This window comes from Hypomesus nipponensis, chromosome 13 (genome assembly GCF_054491055.1).
Source record: "Hypomesus nipponensis isolate SF chromosome 13, ASM5449105v1, whole genome shotgun sequence".
NCBI classification, from domain to species: domain Eukaryota; kingdom Metazoa; phylum Chordata; class Actinopteri; order Osmeriformes; family Osmeridae; genus Hypomesus; species Hypomesus nipponensis.
In genome coordinates, this window is record NC_140373.1 from 875001 (window position 1) to 895000 (window position 20000).

At 49.1% G+C, this 20000-nt stretch overlaps 4 protein-coding genes across 7 annotated transcripts in view; all 4 read left to right on the forward strand.

The window, feature by feature from the left end:
* The window catches only part of LOC146259334 (uncharacterized), an 8670-nt gene extending 4153 nt beyond the window's left edge, over positions 1-4517 (forward strand). The window contains 8 exon segments of the mRNA XM_084670496.1: positions 57-218; positions 562-792; positions 988-1038; positions 2183-2437; positions 2663-3010; positions 3161-3421; positions 3678-3929; positions 4155-4517. Coding sequence (XP_084526622.1) covers positions 57-218; positions 562-792; positions 988-1038; positions 2183-2437; positions 2663-3010; positions 3161-3421; positions 3678-3929; positions 4155-4186 — 1592 coding nt within the window. The 3' untranslated portion in view covers positions 4187-4517.
* Positions 4518-7143: 2626 nt separating this feature from the next.
* On the forward strand, positions 7144-11321 carry LOC146259335 (uncharacterized). Its single transcript, XM_084670470.1, has 5 exons — positions 7144-9267; positions 9796-10018; positions 10362-10441; positions 10798-10877; positions 11026-11321. The coding sequence occupies exons 1-5, from the start codon at positions 7258-7260 to the stop codon at positions 11084-11086; spliced, it is 2454 nt and encodes an 817-aa protein (XP_084526596.1). The 5' UTR covers positions 7144-7257; the 3' UTR covers positions 11087-11321.
* A 145-nt stretch (positions 11322-11466) lies between these two features.
* On the forward strand, positions 11467-15357 carry ppp4cb (protein phosphatase 4, catalytic subunit b). Of its 2 annotated transcripts, none has more exons than XR_014729548.1 (9): positions 11467-11626; positions 12472-12615; positions 12803-12854; positions 12941-12991; positions 13101-13202; positions 13326-13499; positions 13746-13872; positions 13983-14227; positions 14340-14477. XR_014729548.1 is itself a non-coding variant. In XM_084670487.1 (9 exons), the coding sequence occupies exons 2-9, from the start codon at positions 12518-12520 to the stop codon at positions 14467-14469; spliced, it is 924 nt and encodes a 307-aa protein (XP_084526613.1). In that variant the 5' UTR covers positions 11467-11626; positions 12472-12517; the 3' UTR covers positions 14470-15357. The 2 variants fall into 2 exon arrangements, 1 of the variants encoding a protein (XP_084526613.1); XM_084670487.1 differs by having other exon boundaries at positions 14038-14227; positions 14340-15357.
* A 502-nt stretch (positions 15358-15859) lies between these two features.
* Positions 15860-20000, forward strand: part of eif3c (eukaryotic translation initiation factor 3, subunit C) — a 12276-nt gene continuing 8135 nt past the window's right edge. For 2 of the 3 annotated variants that reach the window (XM_084670471.1, XM_084670472.1), the window contains exons 1-11: positions 15861-16019; positions 16819-16938; positions 17039-17104; positions 17205-17394; positions 17639-17764; positions 17923-17974; positions 18082-18203; positions 18474-18601; positions 18983-19139; positions 19362-19465; positions 19752-19893. In XM_084670471.1, the coding sequence (XP_084526597.1) occupies positions 16838-16938; positions 17039-17104; positions 17205-17394; positions 17639-17764; positions 17923-17974; positions 18082-18203; positions 18474-18601; positions 18983-19139; positions 19362-19465; positions 19752-19893 (1188 nt within the window). In that variant the 5' untranslated portion in view covers positions 15861-16019; positions 16819-16837. Of the gene's footprint in view, positions 16020-16818; positions 16939-17038; positions 17105-17204; positions 17395-17638; positions 17765-17922; positions 17975-18081; positions 18204-18473; positions 18602-18982; positions 19140-19361; positions 19466-19751; positions 19894-20000 lie in introns of all 3 variants that reach the window. The other variant, XM_084670473.1, reaches the window with a different exon arrangement.

The following is a 20000-nucleotide window of genomic DNA, read 5'->3' on the forward strand; positions in this document are numbered from 1 at the left end:
AGAACATCTTGTAAGTTTGGCATCGCTTTCTTTATCTCCCTCCCTCCCTCTTCCAGAGAAGCTGAAATCTCTGACTGTGTCAGGGATCATCCTCCCTCCCCGGGTCATCGTGGGTCAGAAGGGTCGTGTCACCGTGAGCATCGAAGGGCGGATGGTGGACCGCGTCCAGACCGCCTGGTTCCTCAACGACACGCCCATCTCTGACACCTCCCTCCGAGGTAGCAGGCCAAACCCCCCCCCCTCCACTCCCACATCCCCCCCCCCCTCCACACCCACATTCCCCCCCCCTTTTCCACTCCTTTTCCTAATGGAAGTTTCCCTGACAGCCTGTGTATTAAGAGATATGCTCAACAGTAATGTCCAATCAAATTGGAGGAATTGTGAAGTTAAACTGTCTCTCGCTTGTTTGCGTCCGTATCTTAACTGATTTATCTCTGTGTGTGTGTCGTAATCTTCTTAACAACATCAAAGCCTCCTCATCGTCCAAAGCCAACTCTAACTGCCTCCGTAACCCGCTAACCCCCATCCGTCTCCCCTATGGTCTCACTCTGCTCTCCCCAGTGTCAGAGAAGGGCCCTCTGCTGCCTCCCGTTGGTGAGCAGGGGTACTACAAGCTGCACTCCCCTCGTCCTCTCGTCTCAACCAGCGGCTCCTCCCAGCAGCTGCTCTCCTCTCTCTCCTTCATGCCTCAGATCTCCGTCCACAAGGGGGCGGTGTTCCGGTGCCGGGTGTCCTACATCGGCAAGGACAAGGTGGTGGCTGAGAGGGTGTCAGAGAAGTTTACTATCTTAGGTGAGGCGGTATCCTTTCTGTGACGTTTGTTGCAAAATGTGTTTATGCTGCAGATATTTTGGGGAGGGGGATTTTGACCCTTCAACCTTTTATTCCGCAGTCACATGCTCTAACCACCGAGCTGAGGTGTGTGCGTGTTCTGATTGGTTTGAGTCGTAACCGTGGTAACAGTGTTCCGTGTCCTGTCATCTCCAGCCCCTCCAGAGGTGTCTGAGATCCAGCTGACTGAGGCAGGAGATGACTCAGGTGAGGCAGGAAGGATACAGGTGAGGCAGGAGAGACAGGTGAGGCAGGTGGGAGACCAGCAGAGGGCGCAAAGAGACAGGAACCTGGGAACTGCAGTGGCCGTAACACATGAATGTCCCTGATCTCTCTGTGTGTCCCTGATCTCTCTGATCTCTCTGTATGTCCCTGATCCTTCTGTATGTCCCTGATCTCTCTGTGTGTCCCTGATCTCTCTGTATGTCCCTGATCTCTCTGTGTGTCCCTGATCTCTCTGTGTGTCCCTGATCTCTCTGTATCTCCCTGATCTCTCTGTGTGTCCCTGATCTCTCTGTGTGTCCCTGATCTCTCTGATCTCTCTGTGTGTCCCTGATCTCTCTGTGTGTCCCTGATCTCTCTGTATGTCCCTGATCTCTCTGTATGTCCCTGATCTCCCTGATCTCTCTGTGTGTCCCTGATCTCTCTGTGTGTCCCTGATCTCTCTGATCTCTCTGTGTCCCTGATCTCTCTGTGTGTCCCTGATCTCTCTGATCTCTCTGTGTCCCTGATCTCTCTGATCTCTCTGTGTGTCCCTGATCTCTCTGATCTCTCTGTATGTCCCTGATCTCTCTGTATGTCCCTGATCTCCCTGATCTCTCTGTGTGTCCCTGATCTCTCTGTATGTCCCTGATCTCTCTGTATGTCCCTGATCACTCTGTGTGTCCCTGATCACTCTGTGTGTCCCTGATCTCGCTGATCTCTCTGTGTGTCCCTGATCACTCTGTATGTCCCTGATCTCTCTGTGTGTCCCTGATCTCTCTGATCTCTCTGTGTCCCTGATCTCTCTGTGTGTCCCTGATCTCTCTGTGTGTCCCTGATCTCTCTGTGTGTCCCTGATCTCTCTGTGTGTCCCCAATCTCTCTGTGTGTCCCTGATCTCTCTGTGTGTCTCTGATCTCGCTGATCTCTCTGTGTCCCTGATCTCCCTGTGTGTCCCTGATCTCTCTGTATGTCCCTGATCTCCCTGTGTGTCCCTGATCTCTCTGTATGTCCCTGATCTCCCTGTGTGTCCCTGATCTCTCTGTATGTCCCTGATCTCCCTGTGTGTCCCTGATCTCCCTGTGTGTCCCTGATCTCCCTGTATGTCCCTGATCTCCCTGTATGTCCCTGATCTCCCTGTGTGTCCCCAGGCGTGGTGACCCTGACGGTCCAGGCCTCCCACTTCCACCCCGACATCATCACCTTCCGCTGGTTCTGTCAGGGGGGGGAGCTGAGCCCCGTGGCCTCCCAGGCTGGCTCCGCCCCCAGGCCCAACGCCCTGGGCTTCTTCTCAGCCTCAAGCTGCTGCAGGCTGCCCAGGGGAGAGCTGGAGAGCGGGGGCACCAAGGTGTGGGTGAGCATCCACCACACCGCCCTCAAGCAGCCTGTCACCCGCGAGACCAGAGGTGAGGAAGGGGGAGGGGAGGGAGGGGGCAGGGGGAAGGTAAGGAGGGGAGTGAGGGAGGGGAAGGAGGGAGAGGGGAGGTTAGGGGAGATAGACCTGAGAGGAGGTGAAAGACAGAGAGTCAGGATTGGTGAGGAGAGTGAGACATTAACACTGTTTGTCTCATCTTTTTTTATTATTATGGTATTATATGCAAACAGACAGAAATCCTCCTTTCTCCTGACAGGGTTCATCAAGAGGCCCAAAGTGTCAGAGATTGTTAGCTCCGCCTCCTCGTCCCCAGAGCGACCTCTGACCCTCCTGGGCTGTGACATCACAGGCTTTTACCCTGCCGACATCAGCGTGACCTGGCTGAGGCTGGGGGAAGGAGAGGAGGATGACCGCGAGGAGGAGCTGGAGGAGGGAGGAGAGCTGTGGGGGCCGGTCCTCACCCACCCCGACGTCTACCGGGCCTCTGCCACCCTGAGGAGAGAGGGGAGACGAGGAGGAGGAGGAGGGGAAGGGGTGATATGCAGAGTGGAGCACTGTTCCCTGGACGAGCCCATTGAGAGATGCTGGAGAAACGCTCCCATCGGTACCTTGTCAAACCCTCTGTTTCAAACCGCCGCAGGAGTCGGTCATGTGTGCTCAGTTTTAGTATTGTTTTCTTAATACAAGAATTGTAGTTTATAATGAAACCTACACCACTGCATTAACTCCTGCCTCTCTCTTCCTCCCCCCTCAGCTGCCCCCTCCATCCCTCCTTCCCTCTCCATCTCTTGGACCAGCGAGGGCGTGGGCGTGTTCTCCCTGGTGCTGTCGGGGGGCCGCCCCAGCCCCACCCTGTTCTGGGCAGCAGGGGGCGCCACCCTCTCACCTCTGGTCTCCACGGAGACAGAGGGAAAGGGGGAGGATGGTGAGAGGGAGCTGAGGAGCGTGTGCTGCCTGGAGAGAGCCAGCAAGGGGCAGCGCGTTGCAGACAGACTGATGAATGGACACGCTCTGAGTAAGGCTGATCTCTCTGAGTTTCTAAAGGTTGAAAAAATATTTTTGAAGATGTTGGGATCATTGATGAGTACTTGATGAGGACTCTACTATACTCTACTCTATTGTACTCTGATCTGCTTTAATCTACTCTGGCTTCACTGTTCTACTTTCATTGTGTGTGTGTGTGAGAAAAGGTTGAAAAAAAAAACATTCTAAAGGGAAATGTTCTTCAGACACATGTTTCATATGAACCCAAACGCGTGTTCTCCACCTAGAGACCCAGGCAGCAGTCTCAGACCCAGACGCTGAGGGCATCGAGTTTATCGACGAGAAGCCGGACGCAGACAACAACAACATGGAAAGAGAGAAGGTGGTGCAGGCGGAGGTGGAGGGAGGGACAGAGGCCTTGCACATCAACAGGGTGTACCTGTCGAGGGGGCCCAGAGGGGAGGAGAGAGAGCCTCTCAGAGTGAGCGTGGAGATCACACATCCTGCCTTGGCCCTGGCTGTGCATCGGACATGGACAGGTGGGATCACACAGCTACTCCAAAAACAAAATCTAAACAATATCCAAACATCCGACCTTTGACCAGGGCTCTAAACCTGTTTAGTCTGTACAAAATACCCCACTTATAGAACACAATAATACAGAGAAGATAAGTCTGTGTAAAGACCCAACAACACAGGAAGTGTCATGAGTCACATGTCAGTGGTTGAGTTTCTGACTAACCTGACCCCTATTTCTATTGCAGAACCTACCACAGAAGTTTCGACGTCGTGTTGAACCACCCCAGACAATGATCACCCCTTACAACCGTCACCTTGTTAGACCTCTATAACGTCTCTAACCGGCACTTGCTGATTTATTTTTTATTTCCTTGGGCTCTTTTCCTTTTTGTGCTCAGGTAGATTTACTACTAACATTTATTATTTATTTCTTTATATAAACATATATATTCTTAATCTCTTATTGTACTGTAATAGGATTGTATACAACAAATAATTTAGCTTTTAATATTTTTGCTCAAGGTGTGCTACAGTGATCGACTTATGTTGTTGGATTGTGATGTCTGGGTCAGAATTGCGCACTCAGTGTAAATGTGTATTTACACATTAAAACGATTTCATGTTTTTAACTGGTTTGTACCGTGTGTGAGATCATTAATTGGAAGACTGAATGTGATGCTTGAAAAGTCACCAAACGGCTTTGGAGAGCCAATGTGTGGGCTTAAACCAATGGAAACTGATGTACAGCTTGTCACTTTGACCACAGCGTGAGCAAACATTTTCACACGTCTCATTCTTCAGACCTGATCTCTATTCTGTACCGAGATCTGTAATGACGATAAAGGAAATGCATGGATCAATCAATCAAGCCAGAGAGACATTAGTAACTTTCTGCGAAGCATATTCATAAACTTTTGTAAGCTGTAGCTTGAACTTGTGAGATAAGCGTTGTTCAGAGAAAGAATTGTAACGCCACCTTGTTATATATTTGAATATGATTTTTTATGCATGGTAATTGTTCAATAAAAAACGTTACCGTTCTACGTTAAGGTCTTCAAACATTTAAGTGCGTAACACCGCGATGCCTGTTGGCTTGCGTGTCACACCTTCCTCAATTTACCGGACGTTTCATTATCAGGAACTGTGTGGAGGAGTGGTGAGTTGAAATTTCGGAATCAACATGTCTAAATGATCGCATTATTGAAATGCTCTGCGAGTCTTTGCGTAGTCACTCCGGTTTTAAATACGTTAACGGCTGGTAGCCTATTACATTTATCGCTTTTCTGACGGTTCGGATTTGTCGTCACGCACAGTTCCTTAAGAACACAGTTTAGATAGTTGCTACCTGATTTTCATCACTGGTGAAAATTTGTATTTGAAGTCAACAGATGGATTCTCTCCCAGGTCCGTTTGCCAGGACTCTATGGAGTGTTTGGGTAAGTATGAGGTGCAAACTGAAATAATGGATTAATGTGAGTGGGGATTTGTGAAAAACATTAAGTATAATAATTTGGCATTAAACATTTGGCAGGCCAATAAATAGCTCTCTTCCTTTCTATCTCCCTCCCTCCCTCCCTCCCTCCCTCCCTCCCTCCCTCCCTCCCTCCCTCCCTCCCTCCCTCCCTCCCTCCCTCCCTCCCTCCCTCCCTCCCTCCCTCCCTCCCTCCCTCCCTCCCTCCCTGTCACACACCCAAACAAACACCCACGCTCATGTACGCTCAGAACTACATAACGGAAGCTGTGGAGAGGCTGCTCAGACCGGAGCCAGTCGTCGTGGGAACCACTGATGGAGACTCCGGACGCGCAGAGAGAGCGGATGGGGAGCCTGCGCTCAGAGAGAGAGAGCCTGCGCTCAGAGAGAGAGAGCCTGCGCTCAGAGAGAGAGAGCCTGCGCTCAGAGAGAGAGAGCCTGCGCTCAGAGAGGGAGAGCCTGCGCTCAGAGAGAGAGAGCCTGCGCTCAGAGAGAGAGAGCCTGCGCTCAGAGAGAGAGAGCCTGCGCTCAGAGAGAGAGAGCCTGCGCTCAGAGAGGGAGAGCCTGCGCTCAGAGAGAGAGAGCCTGCGCTCAGAGAGAGAGAGCCTGCGCTCAGAGAGGGAGAGCCTGCGCTCAGAGAGGGAGAGCCTGCGCTCAGAGAGAGAGAGCCTGCGCTCAGAGAGGGAGAGCCTGCGCTCAGAGAGGGAGAGCCTGCGCTCAGAGAGAGAGAGCCTGCGCTCAGAGAGGGAGAGCCTGCGCTCAGAGAGGGAGAGCCTGCGCTCAGAGAGGGAGAGCCTGCGCTCAGAGAGGGAGAGCCTGCGCTCAGAGAGGGAGAGCCTGCGCTCAGAGAGAGAGAGCCTGCGCTCAGAGAGGGAGAGCCTGCGCTCAGAGAGAGAGAGCCTGCGCTCAGAGAGGGAGAGCCTGCGCTCAGAGAGAGAGAGCCTGCGCTCAGAGAGGGAGAGCCTGCGCTCAGAGAGAGAGAGCCTGCGCTCAGAGAGGGAGAGCCTGCGCTCAGAGAGGGAGAGCCTGCGCTCAGAGAGGGAGAGCCTGCGCTCAGAGAGGGAGAGCCTGCGCTCAGAGAGGGAGAGCCTGCGCTCAGAGACTGCCCAGCATTACATGACTATCTAGGTGACGAGGCAGATCTTGGTGACGAGGCAGATCTAGGTGAAGAGGCAGATCTTGGTGACGAGGCAGATCTAGGTGAAGAGGCAGATCTTGGTGACGAGGCAGATCTAGGTGACGAGGCAGATCTTGGTGACGAGGCAGATCTAGCTGACGAGGCAGCGAGGAAGATGGGTGAAGAAGACGTACCGAGCGGTGAGGAAGAACTGTCCGATGCCTCTGAACAAAATGATGAACATGACGACACTGACGGCTGTCGCAAACCCCCACCGGTCCTCCAAGACTTGTCCAATGAAAAACAAGAACTGGAGACAGGCCTCGTTGCCGCGGAGATGAGGTTAGATGACGCGGTGCAAAAGGCCAGTGACAATAGACACTCTGTGTCAAAGGATGAGACAACCGTTGTGACAAGACAACAGATGATGGAAGAGAGGACTGAGAGAGGAGACAGCAGAGAGAGCCTCCAGACAGCGAGAGTCACAGGCGAGGACACGGCCCCCAAGATAACATGGCAGGAGGCACGAGGAACCACTGAGTTGGAGGGCAGAGAGATGGACTCGATAGGATCAGCTGGTGTCAGAAGGACTCTGAGAGAGGAGGAGGGAGAAGAGGAGAGAGAGGAGGAGGGAGAAGAGGAGAGAGAGGAGGAGGGAGAAGAGGAGGGAGAAGAGGAGAGAGAGGAGGAGAGAGAGGAGGTGTGTGGCGATGAAATCCCTGCACCAAACACTTTCTGCGACCAGCCACATTTTTTTGACATGGATCAAATGATAATAGAGGGAGGTAAAGTGCCAGAAGGAGAGCTGGTCGGTGGCAGCATTGGAGGTGTTGTTACCTCAACCGCTGTGGACAAAGTCATGGAAAACAATGGAGTGGAAATCAGAGCACTCAGAGATATTTCCCCAGGGAGAAGTCGGGGGTCTTGGGTGTTCCTGGAGGCAGGGAGAGCAGGCTGTGAAAAAAATGGAGAGGAACTTCCTGAATACAACAATGGTCGAGAGCTGGATGAGGATACGACACAAAAGATCCTGGAATTTGGGAATGATGACGAAAGAGGGACCGCCCAGTTACGAGAAGTAACCCTAGGTTCTTACAGCGAGGAGGCAGAGGGTACAGGAGTTGCTGCAGAAGGTGGCTGTGCAGCCCTCTGTCCAGCGGCCAGGGAGGAATGGAACGAGGAAGAAGACCCAGACTGTGCTGAGGCGTCACATGAGGACAGGAGGCTGAGTGTGACCATGGAGGAGAGGTCTGAAACACTGAGCCTCTCAGAACCCACACCACTCCAGGACACAGACAAATCAGATGTTCCAATGAACAAAACAGAGATTCATGCGCTCAAAGATTTAGCCATAGAACTTTCAGAAGAGGAGACACGCGCAGAGGGTGAGGTATCAAAGCAAGGAGAGGGAAAAGAAACGGTGCAGGAGGAGGACGGATTAGCTATCGATCTGTGGACATCAGTGTTGGGTGAGACCGCCTCGTCAGAAAGGGAACAGGCTGTGGACAAATCCTCAGAGATTACATTTGAATTACAGTGGATGACTGAGACTAGTTTACCAAAAGAGTCTATGGAAGCAGAAGTCCTGGAGAAAGACCTAGCTGGAACCATCAGACGGACAGCTGGGAGGAGCAGCAATGTAGGAGCAGAGACAGAGGCAGAGAGACCGGAAGTGGAAACAGACGCAGAAAGACTGGAGGCAGAGACACCGGAGGTGGAGGCAGTGAGACTGGAGGTGGAGACAGAGGCAGTGAGACCGGAGATGGAGACAGAGGCAGAGAGGGTGGAGGCAGAGGCAGTGACACCAAAGGTTGAGACAGAGGCAGAGAGACCACAGGTGGAGACAGAAGCAGGGAGACCGGAGGGGGATGCAGAAGCAGAGAGACTGGAAGTGGAGGTAGAGAGACCGGAGGCAAAGGCAGAGACAGAGGGAACATTGGGCTCTGAGCAGGAGGAAGCAGGGAAGACGGAGGAGGAAGATGATGGACTGTCAGATAAACCGTCTGAGGATGAACCTAAACAGAGCGGGATGGAGGCTGGAGTATTCCATGATTTAATAGAAACCGAGTTTAGATTACAAGAAGAGATGGCCTCTTTACTCGTGCCAGAGGAGATGGAGGAGGGAGAACCAGTGAGATCTCTGGATGAGGGGAACAGGGAGTGGGAGCGAGGGGCGTTGGATGAGACGGAGGCAGAGGCAGAGACGGCAGGTTGGAGGTCCGAGGCTGTAGAACAGGAGTTAGAGAACGCATTACCTGAATTCAACGACGGATCTTCCTGGAAACCAAAGGACACAGACACTGAACCAGCTGGTGTTGTGCCGGCTGAGAGAAGGTTCCAGGAGAACGAGGATGCCGACCTAGCCTTGGTGACGGGAAACTACAAGGCTGGAGAGGAGATGGAGGTCACCTGGGAGACCAAGGTCACCGTGGAGACGGAGGTCGGATCCAGGAGGGACATGAACACGCTTTTATCAGAACAATCAGAGACCAAAGCCTTGGCTGGTGTCTCTGAGGAACATCTGAAACCAGTGACAGCTGGACCAGTTGAGGAGGATGAAGCCAGGGATGCATCAGCAGAGACTGGATCACTGGAGTCCTCAGAAGATCTGCTTCAGAGCCTGATCGACTCTGGATTAGCAGATGATCCTACCGATACAACGGCTGGATTATCCGACGAGATGGAGACTGACTCAGCAGATGAATCCCTGGGGGCCCCAACAACAGGAGGTGGATTATTGGAGGAGCCGTTTGAGACTGGAAAACTGGATGTGAGGGCAGAAACCAAGGAGGCCAAATTATCAACAAAAACCAAAACAAGAGATTCAGAAGTTGTTAGAGAGCTAAAGGCGGGATTATTCCCAGAGATAAAGGCAGTGTGTGTGAGTAAGTCAGCTGAGACTGAAGACTGTTCTCCAGAGAAGATAAAGGAGAGTGTTGTCATTAATAGAGTGGAGGGTGAAGTGAGGTCAGCACCAGGAACACAGGACAGTGTGAAGGAGAGAGATGACGTAGGGGCAGAACCAGAGCAGGGCATCCCTGGAGTAGAGGACTTCTCAGAGGTCGAAGGTAAAGCAAGACTCAGTCCTCTATCAGGAAGTATCTGTACATATCAAGATCTACAACTTCAGGTAATCATTCGCACTTCGGTCAAAAATACGTTCCAGAAATGTTTAGCATAGTGATCATAAAATATTTTGTAGATTACTTTGATGGCACTTTCTAAACGTGAAAAGACTAATTGAATGTCTCTTCTTTTCCTTTTATGTCTTTTTTTCTGTGTATCTATTTGCGTGCAGTTGGATGCCTCAATTTTGGATTTCACTGCTCAGAAGTCTAAAATAGGCATCAAGAACCGCCATGTCCGTCCTCCCAAAGACCCCCGCACCCTCCTCCTCAAGCCCTCCCTGGCCCCCACCCTGGCCCCCTCCCTGGCCCCGTCCCTGGCTCCCAAACCCTCCCCACGTGCACCCGTCAGAGGGCTACCGATGGGACTGGGGGGAATTGGGATCAAACTTCCTGGTAAGTGAAATATCATCATACTTCTGCTTTCAAACAACTACAGAGAGATTGAAGAACATGAAACCATGCACTATTTGTACTTCACTTTGGATAAAAGCATCTGCCTAATAAATAACATGGTAAAATGTGAATGTAATAAAGATGACATGTTTTTGACAGTGAGAGAAATGTTTACTGTCACTGTGAATGTAACTTGGGTAATTTATTATTTAAAATGTTTTATTCTCATTTGGAAAAGGTGGACACACGGTCCTACATAGGGACACATTACTGATGAGGATGATGAAGATGAAGATGAGGATGATGATCTTTTGAATGAGTTTACGTTGGTCTTCTGTTCCAGGGTTTGGTGTGGGACCTCCTGTACTGAGGAGGACCCTGGTGGGAGTGAAGGGCGACCACGACTCAGAGAACACCGCACAGGTAGAACCTCCTCACAGCCTGCTCTCAGAACAGCCTTTTCATCAACTGTTACATTACATTTGATTTGTTTGCGCAAACACTTTTATCAAAAGCAACATACAAATATATTGCAAAAAAACATATGTAACATAAAAAACAAAACATAATGCATTTAGGAAGTGCAGCAAAAAAAAATCAAGGATCAGAAGTGCTTAGTTTCCAACACTGGAAGGGTCCGTCTTTAGAACCACGGTGCAAGTAACCCCATGCCTGGTACCAGGCACAATAACATTAGTTCAGTTCAGCAAAAGGGTTCATAATTTGCCTTCTTAAACTTAAATCACAAGAACATTTGAAAACACTTGTCTCTCCAACAGAGCAAGGCAGAACCAGAAGGAGGAGAATCTCTCAAGCAGGAAGAAGCTAAGCCTAAGTGGACACCACCTCGACACCTGGGGTAAATGTTAAGCATTTTACAGGGTTAGAGTGTTTTTATATACTGTATATGTTTTTATTCTTTTTATGAGATTATTTCAAAAGTTCAGTGTAGAGGTGTTAAGAGATATCTTAAAATAAATAAGTTATCATTGTTTATTTTCCTCCAGATTTGGGAATCCACTTATGATGTCAGAGCTTAAGAATAAACTCAAGAAGACACAAGACTGATTCTGAATTTTCGCTTACTGGCTTATGTAAAATGGCTTTATGTTGAAAAATAATTTAAACAAGCAATTACAGTAGCCTATATTTTATGTCGTATGTGCCTGTCATGTCTGCTATGAAATAAGAATCAATTTTACAAGTTGATGTCTGTATTTTTCTATTCAGTGTTAAAGAAATAATGAACCTCTTTGAGATGTTAATAAAGTTTGCTGTATTTCAACCGGTTACTTATGCCAAATTAGTGAAGCACACTTTTTTTGTTTGTGTAGGCCAACCAAGCTAACATCTAGATATTTCACTGTACTTCTAAAAGTAAATGTACGCCTCATGAATTTACAGGATTTTCTTTTTTTACTACCTGACAAAAGACTACAAGCAGTTACGTCATTTACGGGGAGGCTCATAGTTGCTCGCGCGCGCGGACACACGCACGCACACACCGGCTAACACCGGCTGGCAGAGGGCCGTCGCACACGGTGTTGTCGAAGAAGAAAACGCAAACGGGCTTGCTAGTGTTGCTGCTGATTATTTTCTATACAGCAGGTAAGATTGGCGTCACTTTAATGTTAGAACTAGCCATGATGATGAGTGATAGATGAATGTATATCGTCGTTGACTGACCGGCTAACTAGTATGCTAGCTTGCTGGCTATCACAAAGAAAAGTAAACTTTTCCACGCCCAGCTAACTAGCTAGCCTAGCCATATGCGAAGTGTCGGTTAAGGCTGTAGCCCGGCCGTACACTACACTGTTAGCTACCGCTAACCAGTGGCACCAACATTAGTTACCGTACCGTAAGCTACTGTGTAGCTGACTTTACTGCGTATTCACAGTTGGCTAGCTACCTATACGTTAGCTAGCCATGGTAGCTACCTATACTACATTTGCCATCCTTTATTTTGTAGCTACCTACCTATATGTTGTTGCTGGCCAAGCCACCTAGCTAACCTCTCCTAGGATCTTGCCAGCTCGCTAACTTATTCGCAGGCTAGCTTTAGCCACGGAGTAGTGTAAAATCAGCCTTGGCACAACATCCTGTCAACACCTGCTTTGTGACAAAACCCTACACAGTCAACAGCCATGTTATTGATGGATGGTGCTGTGTTTTTATGTTAACAGTTTCTCGGGTTGGCCGCATCACAATAACATGCGTCAGCGGCATGGCTTGTACTGTCTCTGTTCCTTCCGTTGTGTATTAGAGGCTGTTAAGAAAGTAGTTACGTCTTTTAATCCCAGCCATTAGGTCATCTCTGCCCAGAATGCAGCTGTAGACATCTGGTGCCCTGGCATCTAATCCTCCAGGAGAGAGAGGGAGAGGGAGAGAGAGAGTGTGGGGACATGTTGGAGAGACAGTAGTGACACAGTGAACCTGTTGTGTTTGTGTATCAGTGCGGCACCCGTGGTGACGCGAACGGTGGCAGCGTAGTCCGTCACCATGGGCGACATCAGCGATCTGGACAGACAGATAGAACAGCTGAGAAGATGTGAGCTCATCAAGGAGAACGAAGTCAAAGCCCTGTGTGCCAGAGCCAGGTAAACCCACCTGAGGTCTCACACAGCTCTGTTCCAAACACCTCATCCTGTGAGGCTGTGTGGGTCTTTATTAGCCATGTAACCTGCTGGTTTCTAGTCATTTCAACACGTTTGACTGGCCATGATTGAACTTTTTAACTATTGTTTAATTTTCGTATGCGTTTATTACTGTGGCTCTGTTTTTTAGAGAGATCCTGGTGGAGGAGAGCAATGTTCAGAGAGTCGATTCCCCAGTTACAGTAAGTCAAGCACCTGTTCACAGCCCCATGTTCATCCCTTTTACTGCAGCACCATTGTAGTGATTTGTCTTGCTTGGCTTCCCCAGGTGTGTGGAGATATCCATGGACAGTTTTATGACCTTAAGGAGTTATTCAGAGTAAGTTATTAAGTCATATTGTCTCATCATGAGCAGTTTGTCCTGTATATTTCTGGATCGTGCTACATGCTGCTTACATGTGTACCCGTGTTGTCACGGTGACCGGTAGGTCGGCGGTGACGTTCCAGAGACAAACTACCTCTTCATGGGAGACTTTGTGGACAGAGGGTTCTATAGTGTTGAAACCTTCCTGCTGCTCCTCGCACTCAAGGTAAGAGAGACGGATGTTTACGGTTATCCATGTGTGGACCTGTGTTTCTCCTAACTGCTGGAACTCTGGGATGAACTAACCCTTGCTGTCTTTGTCTTCTTCCCTCCCCTCCTCCCCCCGCAGGTGCGCTACCCTGACCGCATCACGTTGATCCGGGGAAACCACGAGTCTCGTCAGATCACCCAGGTGTACGGCTTCTACGACGAGTGTCTGCGGAAGTACGGCTCGGTCACCGTGTGGCGGTACTGCACCGAGATCTTCGACTACCTCTCCCTCTCCGCTATCATTGACGGCAAGGTGAGGTGACCTGGATGATTCTCAGCTGAGCCGAGTACATCCAAGTATTTGTGTAGCCATTATGGGGAATGTACTGAGAATTATGTTTCTTTGAGCTTTATTTGTGTGACAGAGATAGATTCAAGTGGGTTATGATTGTGTTTTTGTGGTATATTTGTTTGGGGAGATATTCTACTACTTGGGTTTTTTGTGTGGTGTATTTGCTCGCTGGTTGACGTGTTTATTTCTCTGGTGCATTCTGGGTAGATATTCTGTGTGCACGGAGGCCTCTCCCCCTCTATTCAGACTCTGGACCAGATTAGAACCATCGACAGGAAACAGGAAGTGCCTCATGACGGGCCCATGTGTGACCTGCTGTGGTCAGATCCTGAAGGTAAGCAGACGTCTCTGGAACTTTTTTTTTTGCAGCGTAGTTTTACTACAAGCTGGCTTCTCCTCCTGGTGGAGTGGATGGCATGATGCAGTTCCTCCATGTCCTGTCAGGTGTTCTGGAGGTTGTTGTGTTTGTGAGGAGTCACCGTGCTGCTGTGTTCCCCAGACACCACGGGGTGGGGTGTAAGCCCCCGGGGGGCGGGGTACCTGTTCGGGAGCGACGTGGTGGCACAGTTCAACGCCGCTAACGACATCGACATGATCTGCCGGGCGCATCAGCTGGTGATGGAGGGCTACAAGTGGCACTTCAACGAGACTGTGCTAACCGTGTGGTCTGCACCCAACTACTGCTACAGGTGATGCAACATGCCAGGGACACGCGTGTGTTTACCCTGCTGCATCTGCTTGTCTTTCTGCTAACATGGTGTTCCCTGCGTTATCATTCATGACTCGCTTCTTTCCTGCCAGGTGTGGCAATGTGGCGGCCATTTTGGAACTGGATGAGCACCTGCAGAAGGATTACATCATATTCGAAGCGGCGCCACAGGAAACCAGGGGCATTCCTTCTAAGAAGCCAGTGGCTGACTACTTCCTGTGACCTCACAATGACCTTTTAGAAAGGACCCCTCAACATTGACTACAGGAGAATGCATACTGTTATTATTTGCAGTACTTGTATTTTCCCCCTCCCTGCTGTCTTAACTTTGTTTTTATTTTACACCAAGACTTTTTGCTCACCTAACACTTCATACTTTTTCCATAATTTAGGGACCGGTTCTATTTCAGACTTTGTTCCTCTGAAAGGCAAGACTCTGGGGCCAGAGATAAGACTGGCACCTGCTCAGGAGAAACTTTGGGACATTTTGTTTGTTTGTTTGTTTCCTTGTTACACAAAAACTGCAACCTGAACAAGCTACTGTCTCTCTGCTGGGGTTGAAATTGTAGCTCTGCACCTGAAGGAAGCCAGAGCGGTTTTGGTTCATGTTTTGTGTGAAAGTTGGAGGTGGGTGTGCGAGTGGGTGGAGTATGGAGGCAAGCATAGGCAAGATTACATTTTGAACTTCATGTGTTTATTTACCTGGGTAGCTGTACCACTGCACAGTGATAGCTGCATGGCTATACCAATATAGCGTCATATGTAATATTTTGACGACTTTACAAAACACCTATTTTTTTCATGTGGAGGAGGGAATTTACGCTTGAATGAGCATTTTTGTGTCTCATTTCCCAGTGTCTCAACTCTGAAGTGTATCAGCAGTGTGTTGACACTGTCTACACAAGGTGTACAAACACGCGAGCTTCAACTGACTGTGGCATGTTGACGTTTACTTTCGATGGACGGCAGAGGAACGAAAACATTACAAACCAAGCTGTATTTTTTGAAACATGTTCTTTTTCTGACCAGTCTTTCTGTAGGACTTACTGTTGATTTTTATGATTCATTAATTGTGAAAAAAATAAAATACTTTTTAGTATAAACCAGTAACGTTAGTCATTTTGTTTTTTTCACGTATAAACGTTTACTACGATTGGGTCAACGTTCAAATACGGCGAAGGTGCCGATATAAAACATTTGCTCTCGTTTGCAGTTGGATTTTAGGGAACCACAAAGGCTTCCTAATGGGAAGTTAAGCTTGTAAAGTAAACTGGTTTATTTTTTGTTCCCGTTCCTAGTAAGATAACAAGGTCATACTAACGCACATTGCATGTTTGCTAGACCAAAGTGTTGAAGAACGCCAAGCCTGTCCCTCAAAATACAGCCAACCAAGTGATCTAAGTATTGCAAAAAATATAACAAAGACTGGGGAAAGGACAAACATTTTAGACTCGATAAGAGCTATATTTGTCAACAATACAATATGAAAACAACGAATTAAAAAAAATGTGGAATAACTGAATTTAAAATAAGAATTACAGTTGGGGAGATCAAATGCAGCGGGTCCTTCGTGGGTGTTTCAGGGCTTTTTCTGAAGCTACGGTTGATTATTTGTCTCGCGATAGTTGGCAACATTTCGTTCTTTCTGACGCAAGTGCCGAAAAAGACTGCCTCGCACGTTGCGACTTTCAGTCCACTAAACCGCAAAACTGGATTTTACATCTTTCCAAATAGAACAGACACACTATAGGACAATTTTCACAAGGACATAGGTGAGTTTTAATCGACACGGTCAGACTTGACTGTTGAATGAAGGTAGATTTTCTTGTATAAGAAAATGCCGATGCTGCCAGGCGCGAGGGCCTCGCCTGCCTAGCTACAGCTGCTAGCTTCTGGTGCTACTAGATGTTTCGTAGCGTGGCGTCCATCAGGATCAGGATTACGTTGTTGGCTACAGCCTTCCTTCTGCTAACTTGACTGAACGTGAATATCATAAACCACTTAATTCTCCCCTGTAGTTATTCCGCCTGAATTATTTACTCGAAAAACAAGGTAGCCACAGCAATAACGTATCTACTCACCCCGCCAATATAATCGCCAATCTGTATGTTGGCTATTGCTAGTTAGAAGCTAGGCTAGCTCTTTCTGTATCGCTGCAAGTAGCTGACCATCAACAGTATCACAGCTGCTGGAACCGACAGACTGTCTTTTATGGAAACGAGGATAAAGATGCCCTCGTGAATAGTAAACTAACCTGTTTTAGATCCGCATGAAGTATGTCAATGATACACCCAGCCCTAGCCCACTAGCTATATTATAATGGAATATAACTAAACAAGCTATCCGGGATTGGAAACCATGGTAGTCAGAAACGCGTTTAGCTGAATGTTCAACTGGTCCGTTTAATTATTCTATGGAATTCCTTGTTTGGAGGACTATTATCACATTTATGTCGATGAACCTTAGAAATATTTGCTGTGGTATGTGTAACTCTTACATTGGCACTGGAGTTATTTTAAAGTTCCATACTTAAGAGGTGTAGACTAACGTTCTAATTTCCCGTTGTCCAAGAGTTGAGAACACTTCCACAATGTCTCGTTTCTTCGCCACTGGGTCCGACAGTGAGTCGGAGGAGTCCTCGTCAGCAGACGAGATCACACCTAAACCCACAGGGACTACCTTAACCAAGCAGTAAGCACCTCCACCCCCTCTGCACTCAACACGTCAACTCCATCACCACTGAGTACTCACTTTCCCAGAATGCCCATTCCCGTGTCTTCCTTCCTCGCAGGTCTCTGTTGCTAAGTGACGATGAGGAGGACACCAAGAGGGTGGTCCGCAGTGCCAAGGACAAGAGGTCAGAGTCCCCAGAGTGCTGCCGCACCACGACAGCGTCTGTCCAGCTTGTGTTGAGTCTGTTCTGCTGGGTTTCACATCAGCTTATCATCCACCTGCAGGTTTGAAGAACTGACCAACCTCATCAAGACCATCCGCAACGCCATGAAGATCAGAGACATGGCCAAATGTTTGGAGGAGTTTGAGCAGCTGTGTCGAGCGTTCCTCAAAAGCAAGACTATAGTGGACAAGGAGGGGGTTCCCCCCTTCTACATCCGTCTTCTGGCTGACCTGGAAGACTATCTGAATCAGGTGAGGCTCCCTGCTGCTAACCCCTCCACAATACACTCCACTCCAACCACCAACAACTCTTTGAACTGTGCATCTTTTCACCCTCGATTTGCTGCTGTACTTTTTATAAGCAGTTGCTCAGGATCAAAGCGTCCAGGCTAAATGAATCAGATCAGTAATCTAATCCTAGTCATTGTGGCCTGGGCTTGGTGATGTGTAGATGTGTAACACTGCGATGTACAACGACTCGTCTTGTGTTCCACAGCTTTGGGAGGATAAAGAAGGCAAGAAGAAGATGAACAAGAACAACGCCAAAGCTCTCAGCACCCTGAGGCAGAAGATCCGCAAGTACAACAGAGACTACGAGACGGAGATCGCCAGCTACAAGGAGGTGAGACTTCAGTCACAACTCATTATGATGAGGCTCTGCTGTCTGGTCTGGTGAACTGAACACTCTATCCTCCCTGTCTGTTTCTCTCTGTCTCTCTCTCTCTCTGTCTGTCCCTCCCTCTCTCTCTCTCTCTCTCTCTCTCTCTCTCTCTCTCTCAGAACCCAACAGAATCAGCTGATGAGGAAGAAGAGAAAGAAGCAGGTGAATCAGGTTTGTCCATGTCGTCCATAAACCCACTCTTACACACCAGTCACGCAAAGTGTCTACTTAACGATTACATTGTTATAATGTTGCCTCCGTTGCTGTGCGGTCCACAGGGTCGTCGTCAGGAAGTGATGACGAAGGCGGCGAGGACGCCAAGAGCTTCCTGAAAAAGAAGCCGGCTCCAGTGGAGGCCCTGCCCGACGCCAGCAAGTTTCTCAAGTCAGCCAAGTCTGGGGTGAGCTGCTGTCTCCTAGTCTCCTCACCCTCCCTCCCTCTCGCTCTCTAGATGAGACCCTGTTATTGTTGCACCGTGCCTGATAGCTGAGATTGACATTGTAAAGTTCTTCTGATTCTTGATTCTTTCCTGTATTTTTTGCCTTGGAATGGAAGTGACTGCTAAATTAGTCAAATGTTACGTAATGGCACCGGGCCTCCCTGAGGTTACCATGACTACCTCGCCTGGTTGTGAGGTAGTCATGGTAACAAGTGTGTCTGCCCTGGCCAGGACGAGGAGTCGTCCAGCAGTGATGATGATGAGGACTGGGGCTCAGACGCGGTGGACAGTGGCAGCGAGAGCGGGGATGACGACGAGAAGAGCGCCTCCTTGGCTGTGGTCTTCCTCAAGAAGTTAGGGTTAGTCCTCACATGCCTCCTCCCTATGGAGTGTATTAAGTTGACATTCAGCAGGTGTATTTCTCCAGTCCCGGGGACTTGCTGTGTCGCATGTGAAGGATGAGCGGGTTGTGACATATTTCCTTTTGTCTGAGCACGCTCGGTGTGTGTCCTCTCATCTGAGCATGCTCGGTGTGTGTCCTCTCATCTGAGCATGCTCGGTGTGTCCTCTCATCTGAGCATGCTCGGTGTGTCCTCTCATCTGAGTATGCTCGGTGTGTCCTCTCATCTGAGCATGCTCTGTGTGTGTCCTCTCATCTGAGCATGCTCGGTGTGTCCTCTCATCTGAGCATGCTCTGTGTGTGTCCTCTCATCTGAGCATGCTCGGTGTGTCCTCCGCAGGGCCCAGGAAGGAGAGCGCCACACCAGTGAGAAGAAGAAGGAGGACAGGAAGGAGAGGCACCGCAAGAAGAGGTTGGAGGAGGAGGCGGAGGAGGAGGGAGGAGAGGAGGGGGATGGTGGCTGGGAGAAGGTGAAGGGAGGAGTTCCCCTGGTCAAGGTGAGGACATTACAAAGATGCATACAGGTAGATGTATGATAAAATAGCAATAAATACACATATAAGCACGTCCAATTCTGATACTTTTGCAAATTTGTCATCCTCTTCCCTCAAGTCCACTCTTATTCACCTTGTTGATCCCGAAATCTTTTCTCCCAGCTCAAACTAGCTATGTTAACAACAAATCTCACATTAAATGACAGCTTTCTGTGTGTCCTGCAGGAGAAGCCCAAGATGTTTGCCAAGGGGACAGAGATCAACACGACCGTGGTGGTGAAGAAGCTGAACGAGATCCTGCAGGCCCGAGGCAAGAAGGGCACAGACAGGTACAACTGGGGCCAGAGACCCCCCTGGTCCTCTCTGGCCCACTCTGCTCCGACCATGGCCATCATGGCCACTACTAAATAACATCTCAAATTATTAGGATTACTTTTTAAGGAAATGTATGTATTTAATTCCACTCCCTACCATTTAATCTATTTCTCTCTCCAACCTTCTTTCACTCTCCCTCCTCCCTCTTTCCCCACACCTCCCTCTCCTCCTCCCTCTTTCCCCACACCTCTCCTCCTCCTCTTTCCTTTCTGCCTCCCTCCTCCGTGTCCTCCTCCTCAGAGCGGCCCAGATCGAGCTGCTTCATGCTCTGGCTGCCATCTCTAATGAGCACACCCTGGGGGAGGGCATCCTGGTGAAGATCAAGTTCAACATCATCGCCTCTCTGTACGACTACAACCCCAACCTGGCCGCCTTCATGAAGGTACTCACTCTCTGTCTGTGTCTCTCTTCCCCTCGCTGGCTCTCTCCTCCTTCACACCAGATATACAAGTTACTGTCAGTAACCAAACCGTGTAGGTTACCATAGTG

What these genes read in the sequence shown, in the direction of transcription:
- LOC146259335 (XM_084670470.1), top strand. Translation starts at nt 7,258, where the DNA reads ATGGATCAAATGATAATAGAGGGAGGTAAAGTGCCAGAAGGAGAGCTG. An exon ending in TTGAGACTGGAAAACTGGAT is followed by an intron (nt 9,268 to 9,795) that starts GTGAGGGCAGAA and finishes ATTTGCGTGCAG; the next exon opens with TTGGATGCCTCAATTTTGGA. An exon ending in AATTGGGATCAAACTTCCTG is followed by an intron (nt 10,019 to 10,361) that starts GTAAGTGAAATA and finishes CTTCTGTTCCAG; the next exon opens with GGTTTGGTGTGGGACCTCCT.
- ppp4cb (XM_084670487.1), top strand. Translation starts at nt 12,518, where the DNA reads ATGGGCGACATCAGCGATCTGGACAGACAGATAGAACAGCTGAGAAGA. An exon ending in CCGCTATCATTGACGGCAAG is followed by an intron (nt 13,500 to 13,745) that starts GTGAGGTGACCT and finishes CATTCTGGGTAG; the next exon opens with ATATTCTGTGTGCACGGAGG. An exon ending in GCTGTGGTCAGATCCTGAAG is followed by an intron (nt 13,873 to 14,037) that starts GTAAGCAGACGT and finishes TGTGTTCCCCAG; the next exon opens with ACACCACGGGGTGGGGTGTA.